The 27,945-nt window shown below is 33.1% G+C and overlaps 1 protein-coding gene across 1 annotated transcript; it reads left to right on the top strand.

The window, feature by feature from the left end:
* The first annotated feature begins 3 nt into the window (after positions 1-3).
* Positions 4-20,226, top strand: LOC114189722 (CLIP-associated protein-like). Its single transcript, XM_028078380.2, has 21 exons — positions 4-664; positions 1,986-2,141; positions 2,242-2,304; positions 2,813-2,881; positions 3,031-3,196; positions 3,899-4,060; positions 4,941-5,038; positions 6,339-6,413; positions 6,488-6,556; positions 6,635-6,720; positions 6,793-6,910; positions 7,573-7,671; positions 7,751-8,093; positions 8,249-10,029; positions 10,751-10,852; positions 11,228-11,332; positions 11,537-11,611; positions 11,689-11,757; positions 11,892-11,960; positions 12,573-12,674; positions 19,805-20,226. The coding sequence occupies exons 1-21, from the start codon at positions 332-334 to the stop codon at positions 19,964-19,966; spliced, it is 4,302 nt and encodes a 1,433-aa protein (XP_027934181.2). The 5' UTR covers positions 4-331; the 3' UTR covers positions 19,967-20,226.
* The last annotated feature ends 7,719 nt before the right edge of the window (positions 20,227-27,945 follow it).

Raw genomic sequence — 27,945 nt, 5'->3', positions numbered from 1 at the left:
AACCCATAAACATAGTTTTCAAATAATTTTCATTTCTTCTCTGAGTCATCATCTTCCACCACCACCTCCGTCAATTCCAGTCCCCACTCCTTCCCTCCACTCTCTTTCTCTCTCCTACCGCAACCACTTCTCTCAATTTCACTCCTCAATCCACCATCTCACTCTTAACTCCTAACTCCCGCATTCGCTTTCGCATTTATTTACTCTTGCATTTTCATTTCATCTGCATTTCGCAGCTTCTCGGCACCGATACTGATCTCCATGCGGTGGTGAATCCGGGAACGGTTATTTCAGATCTACACGTGGCCACGCCAGATCCGAACGCTGCGCGATGGAGGAAGCGCTTGAGCTCGCACGCGCCAAGGACGCCAAGGAGAGGATGGCCGGCGTGGAGCGCCTCCACGAGGTTCTCGAAGCTTCTAGGAGGAGCCTAAGTTCCGCCGAAGTCACCTCGCTCGTCGAATGCTGCCTGGATCTCTTGAAGGACAGCAGCTTCAAGGTCTCGCAGGGCGCGCTTCAGGCGCTCGACTCCGCCGCCGTCCGCGCTGGCGACCACTTCAAGCTCCACTTCAATGCGCTCGTTCCTGCCGTCGTTGAACGGTTAGGTGACGCCAAACAGCCCGTCCGCGACGCCGCCAGACGCCTCTTGCTCACTCTCATGGAGGTAAATAGCTTCGATTCCTGGAATTTTTATTTATGTATCTGTATCTTTCAGTGAATCGTGAGTGCGAAACCTCGGAAGGAAGAGAGTCTGGTAACTGAGGTTTTTGCTAAGTAGAGAATCTCGAATCTGTTATAAGGAAAGTGAAAAGTTAGTGCCATGAGTGAATAGAGGTGAGAGCGAATAATAATTAATTGATAAAGTTGGTTGTCGGTTGAAAAAGTGAGATCGGGGAATAAGACTTTGAGTGTACGAAGGGGAAGCACGTGGTATTTAAATCTTAGCAATTGTGCATGAACGTTTCACTCTTCATTTCTGGCAAGAAAAATCTGATGAGTGGGGATAATTGATTGCTTGGATTTGAGGTTAGTACTCGTTTATTGACTCTTCCTTGACTTCTAAATATATCACTAGATCTTTGATCAGAATTTTGCGCTTAACTGGAGGATCTCTCAAGTGTTTGTTGTGATCATATAGCGTTTTTGTTTTAGTGTCATTGGAGTCCAATGCCAGTGTCATAGCTTCCTTATGTTATCCTAGTAGGTCGTTCGATGGATGAAAGATCCTGAACATGAGATTTATAACATTCGGTTATTTTGTTAATGAGCCAAACCATATTCAAGCTTGTGGTGCTGACAGTTACATGTGAGTGAATTTCAATGACATGATAGTTGCTACTGTCAGTGATAATTTGAGTCCTGTAACTTTTGTCTATATAAACTAAAAATAGTTTATTTTGACAAGATTGAAATATAGCGTGTTGAAATAAGCTAAAATGAATAAGCTCTTCCAAACATTGACATGTTTATATGCATTGAAGTTCATTGTGCACAATATTAATTTAACACTCAACAATATTAAATGCAATAGACAAATCATACTTTTTAAAATAACCTATGCATGAGGATAGTATAACAATTAACAAGTTAAGCTGGAAGCTATTAGAGTTGGTGATTGCTATGCATTGAACATATTTCTTGACTCATTGCAAAATGTCGGTGTTGGCATTTGGTTATTATAATATATTGCCAAACAAATGGAGTCTTGCATGGCTAATCCATGTAAATTTCAAGTCAGAATATATTTATCTGTATGCCCTTATTGTACCTTGAATGTTTCTTTTGTAAATTGGAATACAATTCTGTGTTTACCCTAACAGCAAAATCTTCAGTACTTTACAATGATTCTGTTTTAAGTTTTGGTATTTATTTATATCCATTCAAATTTGAAGAAATATTAATGTTCCCATTGTCTGATTTTGTTGCAGATTTAAATTCTGTGTTTGGTTGATTTTCCTTTTATATTTTATTACTATTATTTTCAGGTTTCATCTCCCACAATAATTGTTGAAAGAGCAGGGTCCTTTGCTTGGACGTGCAAAAGCTGGAGAATCAGAGAGGAATTTGCACGAACTGTGACTTCTGCTATTGGTCTATTTTCAGCAACCGAGCTTCCTCTTCAACGTGCTATTCTTCCTCCTGTATGTTCATTGAATTTCTCTACAAGCAATATATGTGCTTTAGTTATTCAATATTTCATGAACGTGATACTAACTCCTTTTCAAAATTGATCAATATCAGATTCTGCAGTTGCTTAATGATCTGAATCCCGCTGTTAGGGAAGCTGCTATTTTGTGCATTGAGGTAAGTATGTCTTGCCATTTTATATTGCTTGAACTGGCTTACATGTTTGTATCAGATCTCAGTGTGATACTACAACAGGGACTTGGATATTATTGAGTGCCTCTGTCCTACAAATAATATCAAATGTTTGGTGGAGTGCTTAAGTGGCCTGATTCTTCCCCCATTGCATCTAGCTTTTAAGGAGGGGGGGTGTTTCAAGTGCTTGGGTTTGGATGCTTATATACTTTTCAACTCCTGCATCTTGCCAACTTTACATGGCTTAAAATTTAAGAATTGATGCAACCTTGTTCTTTGAGAGTTCGGAGTGCTGTTTTATTTCAAGTATCAACAATTATGTATAAATGGATTAGTTTTTTTTAATGTTTAATTGACTAGGAGATTGATATTGGTATCATGATAAATTAGGCCTTGAATAATATTATATGTATACTTAAGCATAGTGGTTAGCAGTTTAAAATTTAAGAAGGATCTCAGGCATTCCTTTAAAATTATGTCTCTTCTCTTACAGGAGATGTATGCACAAGCTGGGTCCCAGTTTCGTGATGAACTTCAGCGCCACAATCTCCCTTCTTCTCTGGTAGCATTAACTTTTATCTTTAATATGTTGTACTCATGAATGTCTGTGTTTCACTTCTGTAATTTAGATATTGAAGATCCTTTAACATTTTCATATCAACTACTATGAGACTTTAATTTTCTTTTTTCTTGGAATCACAATGATTTCAGGTGAAAGCTATTAATGCCAGACTTGAGGGAATTCAACCAAAAGTTCAATCTTCAGATGGTATTGCTAGTGGTTATATTGCTGGGGAAATCAAGCCTGTGGGTGTTAATCCCAAAAAAAGTAGTCCAAAGGCTAAAAGTTCATCAAGGGAGAGCTCTCTTTTTGGAGGTTAGAATATTTATAGTTTTTGGATTGCAAAATATTTATTTTGTAATTTAATATCAATGTATTTTTTTGTAGTATGGCTTATACCTTATCTATAAATTTTTCTTCTCTCCTGCATATTTGCTTTGTTATTGCCTACATGCCTTATAATTGCACTTTAATTGTTCTTTATATTCCTTTTTTACTTGATCGTATGTTTAAACTTTAGTTTGAAGTCAAGGAATAACAGATTTATGTTTTGCATAAGAAATTTTGCTTTCATTTATAATAGTTTGATGTACTTTATGTGATATTATCAAACAGAACATTTCGATCATGCTGGAATTGATAAAGTTTCAAATTTTGATTATAAAGATGCTATTCCAATCAACAATATGTGGTGATTTCCAAATTTTTTCTTTATCAGTTATCAGAACTTTTGGGATATTTTAGGTAGCATGTTTTGGGCTATTTCACATGTTTAGCTCGCATGATCATTGGGTGGAAGCAGGGAGAATAAAGACTTTGAATATTACTGTTGAATATGATAAAAAAACATAAAGTACTTACCCTTACTCTAATACTGGATTACAGCACTAGCTAAATTAGCTAAACAGGGAAACATATCACAAGATATACTCTATATTATTCTTATAATGAACATAATAATATATTTGTCATATTCTAACATAATACTCATTTTCTTGTATTAAATATAAATGACAGGAGAAGGTGATGTTACAGTGAAAGTCATAGACCCCATCAAGGTGTATTCAGAGAAGGAGTTAATCAGAGAAATCGATAAGATTGCTGCTACCCTTGTACCAGAAAAGGACTGGTCAATTCGTATTGCTGCCATGCAAAGAATTGAAGGTCTTGTTTTGGGAGGTTGGTATTTTCCATCCTCTTTTCAGGAGTAAATAATATATATGTACTTAATTTTATGTACTTAGAATCCAATCGTGAAATCTTTTATCTAATTTTGTTTCAAAGGGAAAGAACATTTGTTGTAGGTATATCTTTAACATGATGTCATTATGAAGGTTGTTTATGGTGATCTTTCTTGAATTTTGGTATAGCTTTTGCTTGTAGCGGTGAATTCAATGAGTTTGTGTTAAACTGAACTATTACATCAAATAATGGAAATAAATATCCTTGTAAACTGTTGGAAAGCCATCTTAATAACTCCCTTAGCTTGTATTAATTATGGCCTATTAGAGTTAGTTGTTAATGTCTCATAAAGGACTACTTACGGTGGGGTTGATCAGAAAACCTTAGTGAGGCATTGTACTGTGCAGCCATTGGGACATTGGCTCTCAGCTTATTTACATCCCTTAATGAATACTATTATTACTTCAAAAAAGTTTATAAAGCTTTGGACATCCTCACTTTCCAAATAAGTTTTATGGTGTTGAGTTAGACTCAAATTCTAATTTAAGTATGGATTGAAAGTTGTATTTTGGGGCCATAAAGTATAGCTCTATGAATAGCTTAAAGCTGTGAGTTTTTGAGATTCTATTTGCAGAAAGGAAGGGGGCCTTAAACAGTTGTTGCATTGTAAATTAGTAAGAGTTTAATGTTGGCATGATTACATTTCAATTATTTATTTGAAGTCTCTACTTTGTTTTATTGTTTAAAATGTTTTTTTACTGTTACTTTAGGTTGTTGTTGTATTGTAATTTTCACTGAGATGTTAAAATCCAATGCAACTTATTCTGTTTGTCTGTGGCATGAATGATCAATATCTCTTAAATATTTTGCATTCCAGGTGCTACTGATTATCCATGTTTCTTTGGACTCCTGAAGCAGCTTGTAGGGCCTTTAAGTACACAATTGTCAGATCGAAGGTCTAGCATTGTGAAGCAGGTTCGTTGACATTTTCATTGGTTATGGCTATCCATCTTACTTTAAGTGAGATGCAACTTTTATTTTCAGGAAGGACGTTAAGATGCCATATCGGCTGGGTACATGGGCAAAATACCTCTTAGGGTGTTCAAAAGAACTAAATTGAACCAAAATAATAATTAATTGAATTGAACTAAACTATAAAAAACTGATATATTTTTATTATAAACTAAACTGAACTTTTTCAGTTCAATTTTTAGAAACTTTTTTATTATAAACTAAACTGAACTTTTCAGTTCAATTTTTAGAAACTTAACTGCTGAGGGAATAGTTCAGTGTGCTACGTACATTATCATGAAATTTGAAAACAAACTTTATATAACCATTCATTACCTTTTCTTGAAGTAATCCATTCTTTTAGGTGAGTTTTTAACTATGATTTTTTTAACAGTAAAATTATCTGTTATAGAATTGATTTGTTAAAAGTTGTTTCAACATTAAGAATGTATTCTAATAGATTAATAACTACATTTCACTGTCTGGAACAAATGGCAGTACCTTCTATGCTCATATGGTGAAAACTTTACCTTTCACTAATGATTTGTTTCCTTCCATATTAAAAGACTCTGATATTTATATTACTCTATTAGATACAATTTGTCTATAAAAAGTTGGTGGCTATACATCATTAGTAAATGAATTCTTGTTATGAATTTGAGTTAAAGAAATACAGCAATAATTCTGTTTTCTCTTGTGTGTAATATAAATGCAATTCAGATGATTAAATTACTTCAATTTCTCAAGAAAAAAAGTAGTTCAGTTAAAAACATGTAGAATGTAGTCAAGCAAGCTAAAAAATATTTTAGTTTGTTTGAACTATTTTTTGGTTCAGTTAATTTAGGCAAACTGGTTTTGTAGTTTAGTTCAGTTTTTATAAAATTTAAATCTATTCAAGTCCTTTAAACACTCCTATCCCTTATAATGCTTGAGCTAACACCCTGTTCCCTACTCTGAGTTTGGCATAATATGCTTTTAGCTTGCATATGGTGCCAGGTCTTTTATGGCCAAGTTGTCAAAATTTTTCTTGTACTGGTAGAGAAATTTAAACTACGGACAAGGTAGTTGGGATTGAGAGCATTACCCACACTTAAAGCCCAGAATATTGGCTTGAAATTTTAGTTTTCCACTCATGTTTGAATGGGTAGTGTAGCTTAGATTAGAATGCTTTATTGCAAGTAAGCATGATTATTGATGCTCGATCTCTTTTAGATTTTACTACTAACACATGGATACTTTCTGTTTGCTATTTACTTTATTCTAGGCTTGCCATCTATTATGCTTTTTGTCAAAGGACCTCTTGGGTGATTTTGAAGCATGTGCTGAATTGTTCATACCAGTAAGTTCAACTTTATGTTTATGATGATCATTTTTTGCATATTTCTAAAATCTTATTCTTTATCTGATAATCAGGTCCTTCTGAAGCTAGTTGTGATTACTGTGCTCGTAATTGCAGAATCTGCAGATAACTGCATAAAAACGGTAATTTGGTATGCTTATTAATTTTCTGCACATATATGACTTTGAGTGCTGTTGTGACTTTTATCCTCTACTTCCCAGATGTTGCGCAACTGCAAAGTTGCTCGTGTGCTTCCTCGGGTAGCTGATTGTGCAAAAAATGATCGTAGTGCTGTACTTCGTGCAAGGTATGGATTATCTACTTTGGGGATAGATGTGTGAGAGTTTTGGTTTTTAATTAACATAATTTTGCATTGTAGGTGTTGTGATTATGCTCTTTTGATACTAGAACATTGGCCTGATGAAGCAGAAATACAACGATCGGCTGATTTATACGAGGATATGATAAGGTGTTGTGTTTCAGATGCAATGAGTGAGGTAACCCCTATAATTCTAGGCTTATGTCTTTGATCAGTGTTGACTGTACATATTTCTACTCAGGCTAGCTTTTTGTAGGTTTGCTCTTTTTTCCTTAGCTATTAAGAAATTGTTGGTTGGCTTTGCCCAATAAAATTTCTGAAAGTTTGCACAATAAAACATACGGTGAAGCAAACCTGTTATGCTTATCTGTTAATTGTTGTATGAAGTTCTTTATATTTTATTTCTTGCTAATGTGATGTCAAATAATTAATTGACCAACATATCTGTACTAAAAGATGTATTCTCAAGAGCGATTTAGATGAATTGCTACCATCTTCAGTCATCTTGTTTCTTATGGACTTGGAATCAATGACTTTGGGATCCTGAATGCATATATATATATATATATATTATTTATCATTAGCTATGCAAATTCTATTAATTTTTAACCTTTGAAGGAACGGTGTCCAAAATGACATAATTACTACATTACTCTGTTTCAGTGGTAATCATGTTTGGTTGGATGTTCTAAAGTTCTCATGCACTTTTGATTATTTGTTGATTAAAAGTTATGTGGGTTTACTTTAAAACAGAATCTTGTCAGTGTATTTTGACTTGGCATTTTTCATTTTGGTGCCAAGCTGTGTGCATAAAGATAATTACAGTATTAAACTTTATAGGTGCGGTCAACTGCAAGGATGTGTTACAGAATGTTTGCAAAGACTTGGCCAGATCGTTCCCGCCATCTGTTTTCATCCTTTGACCCTGCTATTCAAAGGGTATATGTTTAATCGAAGGTGTTGTTTGTCCTTTATTTTGTTGCTTAGTTTGTTTCTTTAACGTGAACATAACTTGCAGTTAATTAATGAAGAGGATGGAGGAATGCATAGGAGACATGCATCACCTTCTGTACGTGATAGAGGTGCATTGATATCAATAACTAGTCAAGCTTCAGCTCCCTCTAATCTAACTGGTTATGGAACTTCTGCTATTGTTGCAATGGATAGAAGTTCAAGTTTATCATCAGGGACTTCTATTACCTCTGGCTTTCTTTCACAAGCCAAGGGTACTGAACGCAGTTTGGAAAGTGTGCTGCATGCAAGCAAACAGAAGGTCACTGCTATTGAAAGCATGCTTAGGGGATTGGATCTGTCGGATAAGCATGGTACATCAGTTCTCCGGTCTTCGAGTTTGGATCTAGGTACCAAATAAGTTTACTTGTTAAATAAATACATACTCTTTGCACTTCATTTTTATGGACTTCCAGCCATTCAACAAATGATGGTGATTAGTGGAATGGTATGTTTTTAAACTTTTGTGAGCGGCTAAATTTATCTCTTATTGCCCCTAGTGCAGGAGTTGACCCTCCCTCATCTCGTGATCCACCATTCCCTGCTGCTGTCTCAGCATCTAATCATCTGACTAGCTCTTTAATGACTGAGTCAACTGTTTCTGGTGCCAACAAAGGTAGTAACCGCAATGGTGCTTTGGGTCTGTCTGACATAATTACCCAAATTCAAGCTTCCAAAGACTCTGGTAGGTTAGCATATAGTACTAATGTTGGTATTGAGCCTTTATCAGCATATTCATCATACTCAATTAAGAGACCTTCTGAGAAATTACAAGAAAGAAGTTCTGTTGATGAAAATAGTGACATCAGGGACACTAGACGATATATGAACCCCAATGTAGATAGGCAGTATATGGATACCCATTACAGAGATGGCAACTTTAGAGATTCACAGAATAGTTATGTGCCTAATTTCCAGAGGCCACTATTGAGAAAGAATGTAGCTGGACGTGTGTCTGCTGGCAGCAGGAGGAGTTTGGATGATAGCCAATTATCTCCTGGAGAGATGTCAATTTATGCAGATGGACCAGCATCTCTTCATGAAGCTCTGAGTGAAGGACTTAGCTCAGGTTCTGATTGGTCTGCTAGGGTTGCTGCCTTTAATTATCTTCACTCTTTGTTGCAGCAAGGTCAAAAGGGAATTCAAGAAATAGTCCAGAATTTTGAGAAGGTAATGAAGTTGTTTTTTCAGCACTTGGATGATCCCCATCATAAAGTTGCGCAGGCTGCTCTCTCCACACTTGCAGATATTATTCTGGCATGTAGAAAGCCCTTTGAGGGTTACATGGAACGGATGTTACCCCATGTGTTTTCTCGGTTAATTGATCCCAAAGAGCTAGTTAGGCAAGCCTGCTCAATGAATTTGGAAGTGGTTAGCAAAACATACAGCATAGATTCTCTCTTGCCTGCACTGCTACGCTCGCTAGATGAACAAAGGTCTCCAAAGGCAAAATTGGCTGTTATTGAGTTTGCAATAAGTTCCTTTAACAAGCATTCAATGAATCCGGAAGGTGCTGCTAATATTGGCATTCTAAAATTATGGCTTTCCAAGTTAGCTCCATTGGTTCATGATAAAAATACAAAACTTAAAGAAGCTGCTATTACATGCATCATATCTGTGTACTCTCACTTTGATTCATCTGCAGTTTTGAATTTTATTCTTAGTTTGTCAGTTGACGAACAAAATTCTTTGAGACGAGCCCTTAAACAGCGCACCCCTCGTATTGAAGTAGACTTAATGAATTATCTGCAGAACAAGAAAGAGCGACGCCCCAAATCTTCCTATGATCCATCTGATGTAGTTGGAGCATCACCTGAAGAGGGATATACTGGTTTATCCAGGAAAGCTCATTACCTTGGAAGGTATTCAGGTGGTTCACTGGATAGTGATGGTGGCAGGAAGTCAAGTTCCCAAGATTCCTCTCTGATTAAAGCCAATCTTGGCCAAGCAGTTTCTGATGAATCTGAGGAACATACTGATTCTAATAGTGGTATTTTTGGTTTAAAAACTAAAGATCTTGCTTACACAGTCAATTCAATGAGTCAAAACTTTGGCTTTCAAACTAGCCAAGTTGGACATGTGGATGGTAGCATGAATTTTGAAGGTCTATCATCTGATATGGATATTAATGGTCTGATGTCATCAGAACATTTAAATATTGCTGAAGACTTTGGACTTGACAAAGAACATCCCTCTGAATTGAACCATAATCATCAGTCAGTTGAAGGTGTGAAAGAAAACTACATGACTGACACTGGACCCAGTATTCCTCAGATTCTTCATATGGTGAGTTATGCAACTAGTATATGGATTGGTACAGTAATTTTTATTTTTGAAAAAAGAAATTCATTAGAATGAAAAGCGTAGTTAATTATGTAAAGTATCATCTAAGAGCAGCAACATATACATCAGAAAAATATTTAAAGCAAAAACTTTATCAGCCTAAAAAGTCAACAAAAATCGCTTTGGGAAAAAAAGATACAAACCCCAAAACCTAGCATTATGCTGAGTTAATGATGTCACACACCAGGTTAGTGTGTACAGTACCCTATATTTTTGTGAGAAAGCAGTCAGTTTGGAAATGAAAAGCTCTCTAAGATGGTGGAGCATATCCAAAACTAAAAGATAATGGGCAAGAGCTTGTGTGAAGCTGTCAAGCTACGCCATGGTGTAAGAACAAGTGGTGTCTAGTTGATCTGTAGTGGAACCATTTTGTATGGGTGTTATGACCAAATATTGTTGCTGATTACTATGTGACCAAATATTGTTGCTGGTTCAGCCAGCCTATTTAGTGAGACAACACTATTTGGTTGTTGTAATAATCATTCTTTAAATTTATTAAGAGAGTTATGTATTTGCACTATCGTTTAAATTTTTCTGGTTCAGTCAGCCTATTTAGAGAGACAGCACTACTTGATTAATGTTATAATGATTATTCTTTAAATTTATTAAGGGTGTTATGTCTTCGATTTGTTTTCACTAAAATATAGTTTTGATTTTTGTGTAGATATGCAGTGACGGTGCTGGAAGCCCTATTTTGAGCAAGCGGACTGCACTTCAACAGCTAGTTGAAGTGTCTATAGCTAATGATCATTCGGTTTGGACTCTGGTACTTTTAATTTAACAATTGTCTCCTTCCTATCCCCAAATTATGTGATTGTCAATTGTACTTCAAATGAAAGATTTAATCTAATGAACTTCATTAAAAAACTAATATGGTTTCTTATTGTCATATCTTTTTATTTATTTGGTGATTAATATTAGTATTATAAAATGCTATTTGTCTTTATATTCTAAAATATTCAATGACATTTTCTCCAAAAAGAATCAGTTGTATAATAGTGAGTTCTTCTGATTCTTTGATTGCTATTAGCTGTGAGATCAATAGTTAGAGAAGTTTTGATTATTGAAAGAAGGAAATCACTAATTTATCAAACAACAGTGAGCGTCTGTATATTTATATAGTTAAATGGTGTAATTGCAGTACTTCAATCAGATTTTGACAGTTGTGCTTGACGTGCTGGATGATTCAGATTCCTCAATCAGAGAACTTGGTCTGTCTCTGATAGTTGAAATGCTTAAAAACCAGGTTCGTACTCCATTTTTGTGCCATCTTTTGTTGGATTATGTCCTCACTTATATATATATATATGTGTGTGTGTGTGTGTGTGTGTGTGTGTGCGTGCGCACGCGCATGCGTGTGTACTTGAAACTTTGTCTGCATGTATGTCTCTTCATATTCTTTTCGTAGCATAATAAGAGATTATTTTATTGATTTGTGTATTTTTTCCAGAAAGATGCCATGGAGACTTCTGTTGAGATCGTTGTTGAAAAGCTGCTTAATGTTACAAAGGATATTCTTCCCAAGGTAGGCAACTTTGTCTTTTTTTGTTTTTTTATATAGTTGCTTTCTTATCAGTCTCTGCAATGTCACCCCTTCTTCAGGTCTCAAATGAAGCAGAGCACTGCCTCACCAGTGTTTTATCTCAGAATGATCCGTTTAGATGTTTAAGTGTATGCATTTCTTGATTTTTTTACTTTGTCCATCCTTACTACTTGTAAAATCTTTAGTTGGATTGGAGGAGGGCGCAGGGATTTGTGTTATCAGCATAAAGTTAAAGCTGATGTTAAAATTTGAAATGTTTCAGGTTATTGTTCCTCTATTGGTTACTGAGGATGAGAAAACTCTTGTCACTTGCATAAATTGCTTAACAAAGGTATTGTCTTGAGGAATCAATTTTCAGTTTTTCTCGATGTGATGGTTTCTTTCTGCAAAACCTCATTTTTAATTAACTCTACTTTCTAATATACACACTTCTTAGAAAACCTTGTTCTGTTATGTTACTGACCTGTGAAGCCACGGTTCTTAATAAAAGGGAAATAATCCCTATTGTACTCATCCAATATTTATATTATTGCTTATAAAGCCATATCCTGGAAGTATCCTACTTATATGATTACTTTAAATTATGTATATAGCTTAGGTACCTCTTGTTTACTTCAGCAAACGTGTCATTTCTTTTAATTTTAAACTTAAATCAAAATTGTCCTGAATACAAATACCCTGATTCTTTCCTTGATGAATGGCAATTGTGATGTCATACTTTATATTGACTATATCCTAGTCTGTCATTTTCATTCTCAGGAAAAACATAATATCATATCAATTAGTGATAGTAGAAATGAATAAATCATACAACCAGAACATATTGAATTTAATTTGTATCATATTGGAGGTGTACTACTTACGAAGTTTCCATTTATGTGCAAGAATTAAATTTGCTTCATGAACATAATCATATTTAACTTCATATTATACACTTTTTCAGCTTGTGGGGCGTCTCTCTCAAGAGGAACTGATGGCTCAGTTACCCTCTTTTCTGCCTGCTTTGTTTGAAGCTTTCGGAAACCAGAGTGCTGATGTTCGCAAGGTGCTTAAGATATTCTGTTTGCATCCATGAATTAATTTCCTTCTTTTCACATATTTAATAAACATTTGCTGTTGAAAAAATTCCTAGTATATCAATGACTATGGTGATTTAGTCCCAGTTCTAATCCGCTAACCAATTTCAAAATTGCGATTGAATATAGAATGTATCTATTGGTGATCAAAAGCCATAGAAGCATTAAGAGAGAAGCAATCACATGAATTGAAAGAAATGAACTGGAATCAAGATGCAAGAGAATCTGAATTACTAGAAATATAGATTCGGAGTCATCAGCAGCCCCTGACCTTGAGAACTAATTATCCATACACATGAAGAAAGAGGCGCAATTGGGAGAATATAGTTTAGTGAACTTCATTAGAAATTGAGAATCAAGACTTGATTCCCCAAATTTCAACTCGAACCCTATCCTCACAGGAGTAAAAGTTCCTTCTTTTGATTGAATCTAGCTATTTATAATTTTTAGATAGTTGTTGGGATGGCCATGCTTATATCTAGCATGGCAATATGCAAGCTTAAACACCTCAATATTGATTACTTATCACTTTGTGTGGCCATGTTAGGTTTTGGTGTGCCCATGCACACTAAACACGATCATCTTCTCCCTATCAGGTTTGGGCATGGCCAGTGGTGGAGCTTAACCAAATATATTGTGGGGAAAAAAATAGTTAAATGGTGTACTCGAATATCTTGGGTATGGATATTTTTAGGGAGTATAAGGTGTTACTTATATATCCTTGGCTTGAACCAAACAATCTTCTCCTATTTTGTTATTGTAATCTATTTGCTCACATTCAAGTGGAAGAATGCCGAAATTAAACTCCAAACATCCCTGCAATGATGGATAAATGAAGAGTGTGAATAAAATATTACTAGGAGAGAATAATCACAAAATTACGAAATGCAAGCATCAAAACAATCTAGAATAATGAATTAAGAGAAGAATCAAGCTTGAGATCTCTTCCCAGCTGATCTAGTTAATGTAAAAAGCCATCCAAGTGTGGTATACAAAAGGTTGATAAGAAAACCTACACCCTGGGACCCTATATGATTGATGGGCGGGCTATAGCAAAAACAAAAACAAACAGCTCTACGAAGTATTCTAGAAGACAATAACAAACTTCTTCTAACTCCACTTGTTGAGTTGGAGCATTGATAAACTTTAAGTCGCCTCAAGTGTATACAAAACTGATTCTTCACTAGTGTAGTATCGTGTGAAACCAAAGATCAATCCTAGGAAAGACAAAGTGGATTTGACTGATTTTTGAGTGTGTTTTGTGTTAATGGAGGAAATCTAATTATGTAATTAAACAAACTAAAATTAATCTAAAATGCAAATTATCTCATAAAACTGGATGAATTTACGAACAGTGGTAACCAAGACTCATGCTTCTAAATGCACTAACATGTGGATTTTCATAATGCAGCTATGTAAAACCTAATCTATATGCTTAAACTAACTCTAATGCACTATATAAATTGAATTCAAACTACTGGAAATGAAAACAAGAGGTTCTAATTAGAAAATCAAAAACTGGAAAAATGTATCTGAAGGTTCATGAATGAAAGTGCAGGACAGGTACGAATATGGATGTGTAATGGATGAATTGACGATTTGGTGATTCAAAATTGTTAGAAATGATCTTAATTGACTATAGAAACTGGAATCATTCAAAACGATTAGGTAAAACTCGAAATCCCAAATCAAGAACCCTAATTAACTATAACTACTGCGAAACACAAATGGAGATTTAACTAAATTGAACACGAATTCACCATGAAAATGCATCAAACAAATCACGAATAACATTACGAAACTATCATAACTAATAAACAAAGCTCAAAAACAACTGAAAACAAAAATCGAATTGAAATTGAATAGAATAGTGTGCGTATGTGTGGTTCTGATGAAATGAACTTAATGAATTAAGTTTGAATTGCTTGTTTTTAGCTGATTCTTAATCAAAAGACATTTGACATAGGTTGAATGACTGTGCATTCTTTGAAATTCGACATGTTTCCAGGTCAAATTCAGTGTTGTATCGAATCAACAAAACTCAGTCAATTAAACATGCTTCATGAACTCAAATCAGCAAAGCAACAGGAAAACAGAAACATTAATCGGTGAAAACAAAATGAATACACAAATTTTATTGAATAGAAACATGCTTACAACCAATGGTTCGGTGGAAGTGGAATGCAAACTCACTGAGAAGGAAAATCTTTGGTGCTAAGCTTACTATGCGGTCTTAAGCTCCAAGAATGATCCAAAAAGTGTAGAAAAGTGCAGCAGAATGATAGAAGAAATGGTGTCTTTGTGGGTGATGAATGAATGGATCTCTAATGGTGTATGGATGATTGGTCCCTAGTATGAGAATGTTTCGTGCATATAACTATTGTACCAGAACCAATACAACCTATTACAAGTCATCCTAACTCCTAACTAACAAAACTAACTAATTACCTATACTAACTACTCTAACTTTGACCCTTAACCTAGGTAACCTTATTCCAACATCTGCCATTGGCTTGTGTAGGTCAGTCCTTCTATTCATTGTTGTCTAACTCGAGGATAGTAAGTGGATCGGAAAGGGAATGAAAACTCATAACTCGAGGATCGTAACTCGACTCATTAGAGTTACTACTAGATAAAAAAATTATATTATTTAAATAGATACATCGTTTAAAATAATATAAATGATAAAAACAACTCATTATGATTCATAAAATGAGTTCATAACAATTAAAATAGGAGAAGAAAGTGTTCGTGACAGGTGAAGCTCTTTGGGTATCGTATGAGTTTCTTTTTTTAAGGTGTGAAACTGGTTTTTCTTTTGAGCTGAAAAAGAGTTAACCTAACCTAAAAGAAAAGGAGGGAAACAAGTTGGGTTTTGGGCTGGGTCGGGTCTGTTTTTACCAAAACATGGAGCGGGTCTGTCTTTTACTAAAACATGAAGTGGGGGTCTGTATTTTAATAAAATATGTTGTCGTTAAACCCTAATCCCATTTTTTCTCCTTTCGAACCTATCTTCAACCTCACCATGAAAGATTGACAGGGAGCACGATCCTCTGATCTCGCGAACAAACTCAGAAGATCACTCTGATTCAGTGAACTTCCGATCCAGCTGGCATGGGGTGTGAAAACTCGCAGGATCGTGTGAGTTTGCGAGTAAAATCGCAATTTTGACAACATTGTTTCTATTCCTTTGGACTCTTCAAACTCCTGTCATGTTGTAGAGGGTAAACAAAGCCAACAGACTCATAGCAGCTTCAGCTCCACTTCTCAAATAGCTTTTCACGTGCTAGGCTTGTGTGGTATCCTTTTGACCTCTTCATCATGGTTCATCCAACTCAACAACCTCTTTTAGGTTAGGAACAACTCCAAAACCTCCGCACACACTCCCCCTTGCATGCAGAACCACAAAAATCAGATTAGAATTAGTATGCTAAAACTTAACTACACTAGTCAACTAAGCAAGTGCAAATTGGAATTAGAGATTGGAAAAAGTCAACTGTTGGTCAACTATGCTGAAAAAGTCAACTTTGCATTATTTGATGAGGCTTGACTGATTTGGTTGCTTTCAATAATCATTTCAATGCTAACTTTGCATCTTTTGGCTGCATTAGACTTACAAAACTCAAACTAAGGTTACTCAAGCTAAGGACTCTACCTAATGACACTAAACTAGGCAACCTACTATGCCATATTTCATTTAAGCACTAAAACTTCACTAGACATAATACTAACTTGCTTCAAAACTGACTCTAAACTCACAATTATTAGAATGCACACAAACACAAATCTAAACCAACTAGACTAATTAGCTAAGAACATTAATTCTACTTTATACTACATATTCTACCATATGGATCACTACTAACTCTGTCTACTCGAACTAGAATATTAACAACCTATCTAAAATACTATCCTCTAAACTAAACTCGGTATCCCTAAAAAGGCTTAATTAAGCTAATTTCACAAAACTAGTCTAAAAAACTAATGAAGCTAAATCTAAGCTAAATACTCTCGTTTACAACTTAAATCTTCCCAAAACAGTACAAAAATCCGAGAAAAATTATAAAGATAAGGGACCTTTCAAGCATATAGATTGTATTCACCAAGTTTGGAACTTATGAACTCAATTGAGGTCTCCTTATAAAGACTTGGCCAAAATATTCAATTTCTGTGTTTGATTTTCTTGGGACACAAAATTAGAGATAATTTGATGTGCTCTTTGATTATCACTATACAACTTCATTTGATGAATCCCAAAATTTCAATTCTTGGGGAAGTTGTTTGAGCCACGAGTTTGCTTGTGATTGAAGCCATGTCCTTTTACTCAACTTCAAGCCTAAATTGAGCAACTACATTTTGTTTCTTGATCTTGTAAGAAAAAAAATATTGCCTTCCAATAGATACAAATACCCAGTAGTGGAACTTTTATAGATAGAGGTCCCAGCCCAATCAAGATCACATGACCTCAAAATTTTGGTATTTTCTTTATGCTTATTGGAGATCCCATAACGAATAGAAATAATGTGAGTTTAAAGTATATAAGTGGCTGTAAACCTCATTTTACAATTCGGTTTTGTAAGGTTGAGTTAGGTTTAAAGTCCACTTTTTAACATGGTATTGAAGCCATGAGTTAGAGCCTATCCTAATGAGAGTTTGTTGGGCCTATCGTGCCACCTGCTATCAGATCATTATTGGACCATCCATTAATGTCTAGTCTTATGCTTGAGAAGTATATGCCTTGACGTGAGGTGGGGGTGTCGGAGATCCCACATACCAAAGATAAGGTGGGTTTAAAGTATATAAGTGGGTGCACATCTCACATTATAAGCCGGTTTTGTAAAGTTGAGTTAGACTTAAAATTTATTTCTTAACAATGTGCATAAAAAATCCTTGTCTTGGAGCCTTCTTTTGGTACTTGAGAATGAGTTACAATATTCAGTGATCGAAATGAGGGGCTTGCACAAATTGACTAACAACTCCAACTGAAAAAAATAGGTCAGGTCTAGTAATCATGAGTTTAATGAGCTTCTCAACACGTCTTCTATATTTCTCTTTGGATCTAGAAAAGGTTCTCCTTGTTTTGTCTGACTTATGATTAGGGTCCACATGGCTATTTATTGACCTGCATTCAATTAGTCCTATATCTTTGAAGATATCTAGATGATACCTTCCTTTAATTGAGCCACTTTAGGACACAATATTTTAAGCCACTTTAGTTTGGAAATGGTTGCATAAATGTCTTTCCACCTGAGAAATTTTAGGCAGTATGTTTTTTTTTTTTTAATAACTGTCATCATCAACATACATGATTAAGTCAAAGACATTTACTAGGAAAAGTGTGACAAAAGAAAATTGAATGATTTGCCTCACTACACTTTAGTCTGGAATTTGCACAAGGTAATTAAATTTCCCAAACCAAGCTTGTGGGATTTTTTAATCCCATAGAGAAATTGATGGGCTTTAAAGACTAAGTCACTCCCTTGTGTAATGAAGCCAATAGGTTGCTCCATATAGTCACCACGGAGATAAACATTTTCTATATTTGATTGATGAGAGGCCAATGGTGAACGACTAACAGATCCTAGAAGAATCATGCAATAGTATTCTTAACCATAGAGGAAAACGCATTTTGATAATAAGTCCATATTTTTTAGTATACACCTTGATTACATTTCTAGCCTTAAGACAATCCAGTTGGCCATTGGGCCCTACTTTGACTATGTAGACCCATTGACATCCAATTACCTTTCCGAGGGACCAACTATCATGCCACTGTTTACAAGAGCTTGCATTTCAATAATCATGGTGATGTCGCCGTTCAGGATGAACAAATGCTTCATTTATATTTCTTAGAATATGAACAAAAGACAAAAGATGGAGAAAATATACATATCAAAGGGACAATCAATGATTGCTCAAAAATTACAAATATAGTGAGGATGTCGTGTAATTTTTTGAAAAACAAACGGTCAATGCAAATCTTCATCACATATGTTTGGATAGGTCATGCATGCATGGAGAAGGGCATAAGGTAGAATCACCATACACTTGGACCAACTCCTTGTATTTTCCATTGGTAAGTAATGAGAGTTGATGAAGGTGGTAAAGGGTGTGGAGTTGGTAGGAGAATGACTCAAACTTGTGCCTAGTTGGGAATTTTAGGAGAGAAAATCAATGAATGGAATAAGACCTGTTGAACAAAAGTAACAACGTGCGTGGAAGAAGAAAAAGAGGAGTCTCTTCAAAGAAAGAGACTGTAGCAAACAAGTTATACTATTTTGTCTTTTGAGAATAGCAATAATAGCCCTTTTGATGATGAGAATAGCCGTGAGTAGCACATATGTTCGAAATAACAGGTTGATAGGAAAAGCTACACCCTAGGACCCTATATGATTAACAGGTGACAGCAAAAAAAAAAAGCTTTTTGCCGAGTATTCCAAGTATTCTTGAAGACAACAGCAAACTTCTTCTAACAAAAACCTTCGGGGTTTCTTACCTTCTACTCTTGCAATACTCTTAAGCATACAATTCGCTCTTCAATTAACTGTAGTTAAACACAAATATTGCACTTACCAATAACATTTATTTCACGTGGCAAATCTGGTCAGTAAGCTGTTTTCTTTGGTTTTCTAGGTCTGGATATTGAGCATTAGTTTAGTTGTTTTCAACATGAAAAAGTAATAATGTAAAAGAGGTGATTAACATGTTTTTAACCCTTTTCCAGTGAAAGGGTATACTTTAGAGGGTGAAGAGCAGTTATATTTTCCATTGATTAGAAAATCAACAGTGGAGTATGTGATGATATATATGCAAGTGTTTCAAGTTTTTAAATGAATAACTGAGCATGTGATAAATTATTAAGCTTTGAAAATCGCCACAATTATATTCCAATCAATGGCTATATATGTATTTTATTCTCCAAAGTACACTTGTACTTGAGAGGGACCAGATAAGATTAATATGACTTCCTTTGCAAGATAAGTTTGTTTGAATTGGAGGATTGCAAGAAGTTGTCCGCATGCTTTTGCTCTCATGTTTCTCCATTTTCATAACTGGTCTCTTTCATTATTCTCATTTATGTTAATGGTGGGTGGTACAGACGGTTGTTTTCTGTCTAGTGGACATTTATATCATGCTTGGGAAAGCATTTTTGCCATATTTGGAAGGGCTTAACAGCACACAGTTGAAGTTGGTCACCATTTATGCAAATCGAATCTCACAGGCAAGGACAGGAAAAACACTTGATACCACTCAAGTCTAGTGGTTCATTCAGATGAAAATTCGTTGGCTTTGAATGCCTTTTTTTTTTTTTTTTTATTCATTGTTGTGTATTTTGTATATTGTGTGCATTATTTTTTTTAGGTGGGTTTTCATTTTGTTTCTTTCTTTCCCCGCCTTTCTCCTATATTTTTTGTCTTCTTTTTCCCCTGCCAATGAATGTTAGTTTTGGTGAGTGCTGGTGGTGGAATACAGTGCGATTGTAATTTACATTATTTGATTATATTAAATGGTTTTCCATAAGGACTCATTGTCATTGGTTCAGTTGCTTATGTTTTATATTTAATGCGATTATTTTGGTCAGCAGCTTTTTGAGATTTTTGTCACTCCATTTCTGGGCTGACTGAGTTGTTATTTATGTCATATTGACTCCATGCTACAGTTTTTTTCTCTTAATAAAAAACTGTTCATAGAAGTGTGATGCAGTGCATTACTTTAGAAAATCTAGTACCATCGTGCATGGTTGCTTCATGGCTGCAAGCTGCACCTCTACAATTTGAGAACTATTTTTGAGTTGCACGTAATCTCAAAAGTAAGGGTCTTTCAAAGGTTATCGATTTTATTATGTTGTACCAAGGAGAAAAGAGAGGTCCTCACGCATTTTTGGCTTTACCATGGTTCATGCTAATTTTAGAGGAGTCGATATCTAAACTGAATAAGTAAATACATCAATCGAACGACAGAACGTACGTAAGGATGGATTTCTGAAATGAATTCACCAAGTCCAATACTTTTGTAAATCTATTCGCCTACTGAATTCTGCCAGCCGGGTTCTGTTTTCACATAAGGTTATAGTTAGTGATATATCTTAATTAATAATTTTGAGGTTTAAAATCATATATTTAAATTAAGTATAGTTTTAATGTTTAATCTTTATTTAAAGAGTTCATTTTTCACTGGTTGCAAGGTACTGGTTTTTCATGTTTCGTTACTTTTACTTTGTACTTGAACAAGCAATATGAAACAAATGTATTATTTTTAATCACTACTACTGATTTTGTTCTCGAAGAAAAAAGTTTGGAAAAGATAGATTTGACGATGGGGTTTAAAGTTGAGACCGAACTGATCTAGGTCAATCTTGAAAGTTTGAAGTGCATGTTAATTTTGTTGTAAGCTTGCAAGTTGAATCAATGTTCAACCACAAGCATTATAATTTGATTGCTTTAAAAGCAGTGCAGATTTCACGCCATAAATTCTTGTGGATCTATATGCATTGTGATAATATAACTTTTTCTTTTTTGCTTTCTTTTTTTCCTGTCGCTGCATTTAATGAACACATGTAATTTTCAAAAGAAAAAGGTGTTAAAGTTTAGTATTCATATAATTCAAATTCAAATTATATCAATGGAAACCATGTTATAGAACCACATAAGAATGAATAGAGATACCCTTTTTCAATATATACTACCCTGTAGCGTGACATACTAATAGTTGATAAATACATTAAAATTTCAGATTCGCAGGTTTGAGATTAGTAATACAGGGATTCATCGAATTCCTTATGCCGATTGCAACATGCCAACTTAAAAATTATGAATAATGCTAAGAGACAAGCAAGGTGCACAGAAGGAAGGAAAAGACACGTTGGAAGTGTTGAACTGTTGAGGAGCAACACAAAAAATGTTGTACACTATTCTTCCAGAAAAGAAGACAAAGAGGTGCTGGACCTATGACCTATGTAATCCAATATTTGTTCCTTTAGTAGTTGGTACCTACTACGTAGTATTGCTTTTCCTATTCTTCCCTAAAACTGCATAACATGTCCGAAGTGTGAAAATGTTTGCTATCCACATTGACTACAAGTCCACGAGTCCATGTCTATGTATGTTGGCAGAGTCGTCGGCAAGTCTCCGCTGACATTAACAACGATAGCTCCCTTCCAAAGTTTTCGCAACAAAATTACCACTCTTCAATTTTCCTCTCTTGCACAATATCATTATCAAACCTTGACATCAGAGTATCATTTGACACGATTTGTCTCTCATGAAGTGCAAAATATGATTTATATAATAAATTATTATTTTTTCTAATCAACTATGCATTATACGGAAGTAAATTCTCATTGGCATGTGTATATACACAAAAAAAAAACATTGTACATTGAATACATAGAACAAATCACACATTCACCATATAAAACAATTGTGAAACTCACATCAATACGATAACTAATTGACAGCATGACCATTGAACTCTATTTACTAAGTTAATAAAAATGTAACATTATATTTAAAAGGTTGTATATTTGTAGGTTTTATCTTATAATAGAAAAGAGTAACATTTTATCTATCTACATGACAAAAATGCTATAATAGAGTTATCAACTCATTCTTCTGAATTTTGTTAAATGAGTTGGTGATATTGAAATCAATTTCGGCACAGACATAAAAACAGGTATCGTGTGAAATGGGTATCGTGTATTCGGCTCTATTACTTTTAAATTTTAAAATCCATATCAAAATTAAGAACCCTGTCGTCACTACGCATACAATTTTGAAATATTTAGCATCGGTTAAGTTTTAATTTTTTGACATGTGATTATTTTAATCAGAAGGCCAAGTTTTATTGAATTTGATGAGCTGTGACAGTGATACATGTTTTCAACTATATGAAAAAACATCAAAGGGACAAGATCTTCAAAATACTATTTGTAGGATCAGACCTTAGTCGAATTTGTTGAAACCTAAACGTAAAATGTTAATAATAATAATAATAATAATAATAATAATAATAATAATAATAATAATAATGATATAATTTTGGTAGAAAAGTGTTCCAAAAGAGAAAAAAAAAGGGTTGAAAGAAGGAGACAATAAATAGCTTAGGTGAGAGAGTGAGAGTATTAAAGAAAGGAGGAGTTGGGTGGTGTGAGAATGGAAAAAGATAGAGTGAGATCTTATATGACTTTATGAGTATGGAAGTTAAGCTCTTAATGTCTCTCTACTCCCAACATCTCACGCTCTTACCTTTCCCATGCTTCTTATAATATATGCATATTCATCTACTACAACCTTTTTTTTTTTTTTTTCATTTTTCAATCTTCTTACACTTCTCCATTTTCTAAACATAACTTTAGGTTATTGTTTACACTTTTCAACTCACCGAATATAATTAAGTGATTAAATTAAAATAATTATTACAACCTTATTTCATTATCATTCATACCTATTCCTAGACAATCCATCTTTGATTATAAACAATTAATGAAGACTTTTACCTAATCAAAGTCACATTATTTTGTTTTTATATTAACACAAACTTAACATATTTTCGAGTTCATATTTTTTATTGGTTTTTTGGTATTATTCTCTATTGAGCATTGAAAATACACTGTATTGGTATTTTAAATATTTTTTTAATATATTTTAAAAACGTCAAAATTAATGGTAATCAATGTATTATAGAGACACAGTAGAGAAACAATACAAAAAAAAAAACAGCAAAAAATCTAAATTCCATATTTTCATATAAAGAAACAAATTATTCTAGCAATGTTAACAATATTCAAAAACTCCATAAGAAATAAATTGATCTTAAAGTCAATTAAAACACACGAGAAAGTTATATAGAAATATGATTAAGATAATTCATTTGTCATGAATTCTTGCATTATTTATTAGTTTTATAATTTGAAGACTAAAAAGAAAACTTACCTTCCATGAAAAAGACTCTCATCACATGAATGATGAAAATGAATGATACATTTTGTTCAAAAGTGGAAAGACTACAATATCAAACACACAGATTTTGAATGTGTTCGATTTGTTTACTTACTAATTTATAAACTAGATTGACTAACTCAAAATGTTTAGTAAGTACCTTATTGTAGGAATTTCTAACTTGTAAGCTACAAGCTGGTTCAACTAACTTATAGTCTGTATTGTAACTTGTAACTTATTTAATTTTATTTTATTACCATCCTTTGTATTTTGATACATTTTCTTATTATTCTTTATTTCCTTTTTATCTAATATTATTTATTTCAATTTTATAGAGACAAAAAAAAAAGATTTAATATTTTAAACCAAAGTAATTAATACAAATTTTCATACAATAAAAATGGTAAAAGAAAGTAAATTCATTGTAATAATATTTTAAAGTGATAAAGAAAAGAATTTACATTTATAAAAACAAATAAAAAACAAATTTGATCAATATTAATGACATTAACTCATTTAAATAAAATAACTTGTCCAAATAAAGAAAAAATATACAACTTTCAAAAAACGTTATTAGAAGCACTAAAAAGTTTAATAAGTATTTAAAAAAAATCTAAAATTATAATTACATAATAATATATTTTTGTCTAAATTTTATTTATATAATAAAATCTATGTAGGTATATCATTTTATTTCATTTTTCAAAGCTTTGTAGGTATACTTATTAGGGTTAAATATGTTTTTAGTTCCTGAATTTAGATACGAAATTGAAATTTGCCTATGTTCCAAATTTTGATATATTTTAGTCTCAAAACTTTAAAAATGAATGGATATAATTCTTTTAACACAACAATATTAGCTTTTTTTTTTTACGTGTTAAATGGTGTTTTAGGCTAATATTTAAGCTATTTACACCATTTGATACATTTAAGCTCAAATGTCAATCTAAAACACCTTTTAACACGTAAAAAAAAGTTAACATAGTTGGGTTAAAAATATCATATTTATTTATTTTTAAAGTTTGGGAACCAAATTGTATTAAAGTTTGAGATAAAAAAATTCTAATTTCACATCAAAATTTAAAAACTAAAAATATATTTAATCTTACTTTTATTATTATGAGAGTGTGCGAAATTTTTATATTCATCACTTCCTAAAATTATCTAGATATGAGAAAATCATCAACACATTATTTTTCTTAGAAGAATGTCTTTTATTTCATACTCAAAAGTGACTATAAAAGTACTTCAATTCCTAATATCAAGGAGAAGTTCAAGAAGGAATATACTCATTTATATATTTAAGAATGATTTATGTACTTTTTATAACAAAGAGTAGTTTATATATTGATTTCTTCTAGTTATATGTTTTTTTTTATTAGAGGAACTTCTTAAGTGTTAACCAAGAGAAGTAGATGTGACTAAAAAGTTGTCATGAATACGTAAATATTTTGTTGTGTCGTTGTAATTGTCTAGCCAAATGAAATGATTTAACAATTTACGAAAGAAGCCTTGAAATTCTATTTAATTCTCTTTTAAAATAACTTGTTGCTTTAATATTAAAAGTGAAAATATTTTTTTGTGAGAAGACTTGTCTATGTAGAAAAGAAATATGACTATAAAGAGTGGTACAATTAGCGTACAACAGTAAAACTTTGTCATTTTTTTAATATTAAATGTGACTACAAAGGATTGATATCGAATATAATAATGACAACAATTGTTATGATGGTCATAACAGTAACAGTGATTTTTTTAGTACTTGGGTAACAAATATTGGTCAAATCTACGATTTTGTTTATGATATGGTGTTTGACTGGTTTCTACACTAAACCAATATCACAATCTCAATCGCTCATATTGAATAATTTGCAATTATTTCTCTTCATTTTCTATTATTATTTTTTATTCAAACAATTCAACTTTTCACTCTTCTCTCTTTTTTTTTTTTTCACTCCTTAATCTACTTGTCAAACAAAAGATTTGTAAAAAAAAAAAAACAACTCAAATATGTATTTTAATTATTTATGAACTTGATTTTATATAAAGAAAGTACACAAGTTTTTATTTTATTATACGAAATAATATATAATACAATAATTACATTTTCTCTTCTAAATTTTCTAATAAGAGAGTATGAAATAAAAATATAAATAAATAAGCATAACCTTTAAAAATTAAACATACTTAATACTTTTTTGATACTACAAATAGAGACATCAGTGACAATATTTTATAAAATCCAAAATTAGTGTAAATCAGTGTGGCTGAGAGAACCTACCTACAGCCCCTGAATTGATTCGAATCATTTGGATTTCCCTCTTTAGACGACAATCACCTGCATTCATAATTGTGTTTACCACTAATTAATAACAATTCACTCTTTGCCAATTCGTTAGGTTTGCATAACAAATACACTTTTCATGCAAATAACAAAAAAATATCCATCATTTAAAACCTATTAGAAAAAAGTAATAATAATAATATTAAAAAAAAATATTAGAAGTCTCGTATCAACTAAAAAATTATATCAATTTATAGTATATATAAACCTAATCTTATAAATTAATTTTATAAAATTGAATTATGTCTAAAATTTAATTCTTAAAATGATAGAGTTATGAATTAGATAATAAAATTTCAATATTCACATATTTTTAATTATTTTTCACTTTTTAACAAATATTAATTCTTAACATTTTTTTTCTCCTATTTTGAATCTTGCGATGAAGAAAATGGTTGAGAAAGTGAAATAAATGGTGGGCATGTCGACTTGATTGGAGGTTAAGATGAAAGCACCTGGCTAATGTTAGGTAATGTCAGAAAGCCACTCATCATTGCATAATCATAATACTTTTCATCACAAATGTCCAACCAATTCAAATTCACTACATTTTTCTTTTCCAATCTTTTCAAACCTTCAAATAAATAAATAAACATAATGTCTTCTCTTTAATGTTCAAATCATTTCACCTGTTCACCAATAATTGTAAGAATCATGATATGTACAACTTGCACATCTACATCTTTTATATTTTTATATATATTATTGTGTGATAATCGTGTATCATATTTCTTTTTCTCTCTTTCAAGTTTTTCAAGTTATATGATTGTGACAATTGTTTAAATACAAATGTTCTAAAAAAATAATATTGGTTTGTTCAAGATTTAAAATAATATTTTAATGAGATAACCTTTCTTAAATAATTTACGTATTAGTTTTAATTTATGAATAAAATATATTTTATTTTAGTTTTTTATTAATTAAGAATGTTAAGTCTTTCAAGAAGGAGATTCATTGGGGATACAACACCAAAAAACCTTAGCCTAACTACATAAGACATTGTCAATTTCAACCCAAAACCTTAAGACAATGGATTTATGCGTCTTCTTCCATATATGATGCTCAATTTTCTCATTTCTACCTAATGTGGGACTTAAACTCACACTTAGATTCCAAACAATCTCCCCCTCAAAGGTGAGTCCCTTTCACCACATTGGTATACTCCCCCTCTAGCGGAAGCATTCGAGTATCCCTTCTCGTATCGTTGTTCTTCTTAACGGGACACGCTTACCTAAAACCATTGTCAAGAAGACTTTCGATATAGGGACACTATATTCGTGTGAGCTAGTAACCAAGACTAACCATCAACTTTGATACCACTTGTTGGACTCCCTTCCTATGTGGAGAAAAGACCCAACACTTGAGAAGCCCATGTCTCACTTAACCTAGTGGAGATGGGGCTGCAAAATAAATAGAGATACAAAACAATAGAGTCAGAACACAAGGAAAACCCTAGCACATAGAGGGAAAGGTAGAGGGAAAAATCTGTTCACGTTTTTCACAGAGCTGCCACCGTAAAATCGGCATTGCGAATTCGTTCACTGTTGGATCAGACTGAAAAGTTTACAGGAGGTTCATAACACATTGTTCTTCATTATGATCGGTCGGATCGTCGATACAAGGTCTGAGTTGAGAGAAATTAATTTCGCATTGCAGTTGCGATTTTATAGATTTTTCTTCTCTTTGTTCTTCTCTATTTGAAAGCTTTGTTGCTTTACTATTTGGTTGGGTGTTGATACTAATTTGTGCAGTTGATTGAGACTCATTTGTATTCTTGTTGATCATAGTGAAACCATTTCTTTGGTCTGGACGACTAGTGATTTTTACTCTTGATTTAAGGGGTTTTCCACGTTAAAAATCTTGGTGCCTTTATTTGTGATTCTGGTGATTTATTATTGCTACTCTTTGATAGTTGCTCGTTATAGATTCTTGCAAGTTAGGAAAAATTAATCCGTTGGA

The sequence above is a fragment of the Vigna unguiculata genome, chromosome 7 (assembly GCF_037176805.1).
Source record: "Vigna unguiculata cultivar grain cowpea cultivar isolate G323 ecotype 2 chromosome 7, ASM3717680v1, whole genome shotgun sequence".
In the NCBI taxonomy this organism is placed as follows: domain Eukaryota; kingdom Viridiplantae; phylum Streptophyta; class Magnoliopsida; order Fabales; family Fabaceae; genus Vigna; species Vigna unguiculata.
This window is presented reverse-complemented; position numbering and strand designations above follow the sequence as displayed.

What these genes read in the sequence shown, in the direction of transcription:
- LOC114189722 (XM_028078380.2), top strand. Translation starts at nt 332, where the DNA reads ATGGAGGAAGCGCTTGAGCTCGCACGCGCCAAGGACGCCAAGGAGAGG. An exon ending in AACGTGCTATTCTTCCTCCT is followed by an intron (nt 2,142 to 2,241) that starts GTATGTTCATTG and finishes GATCAATATCAG; the next exon opens with ATTCTGCAGTTGCTTAATGA. An exon ending in TTTCAGATGCAATGAGTGAG is followed by an intron (nt 6,911 to 7,572) that starts GTAACCCCTATA and finishes TAAACTTTATAG; the next exon opens with GTGCGGTCAACTGCAAGGAT.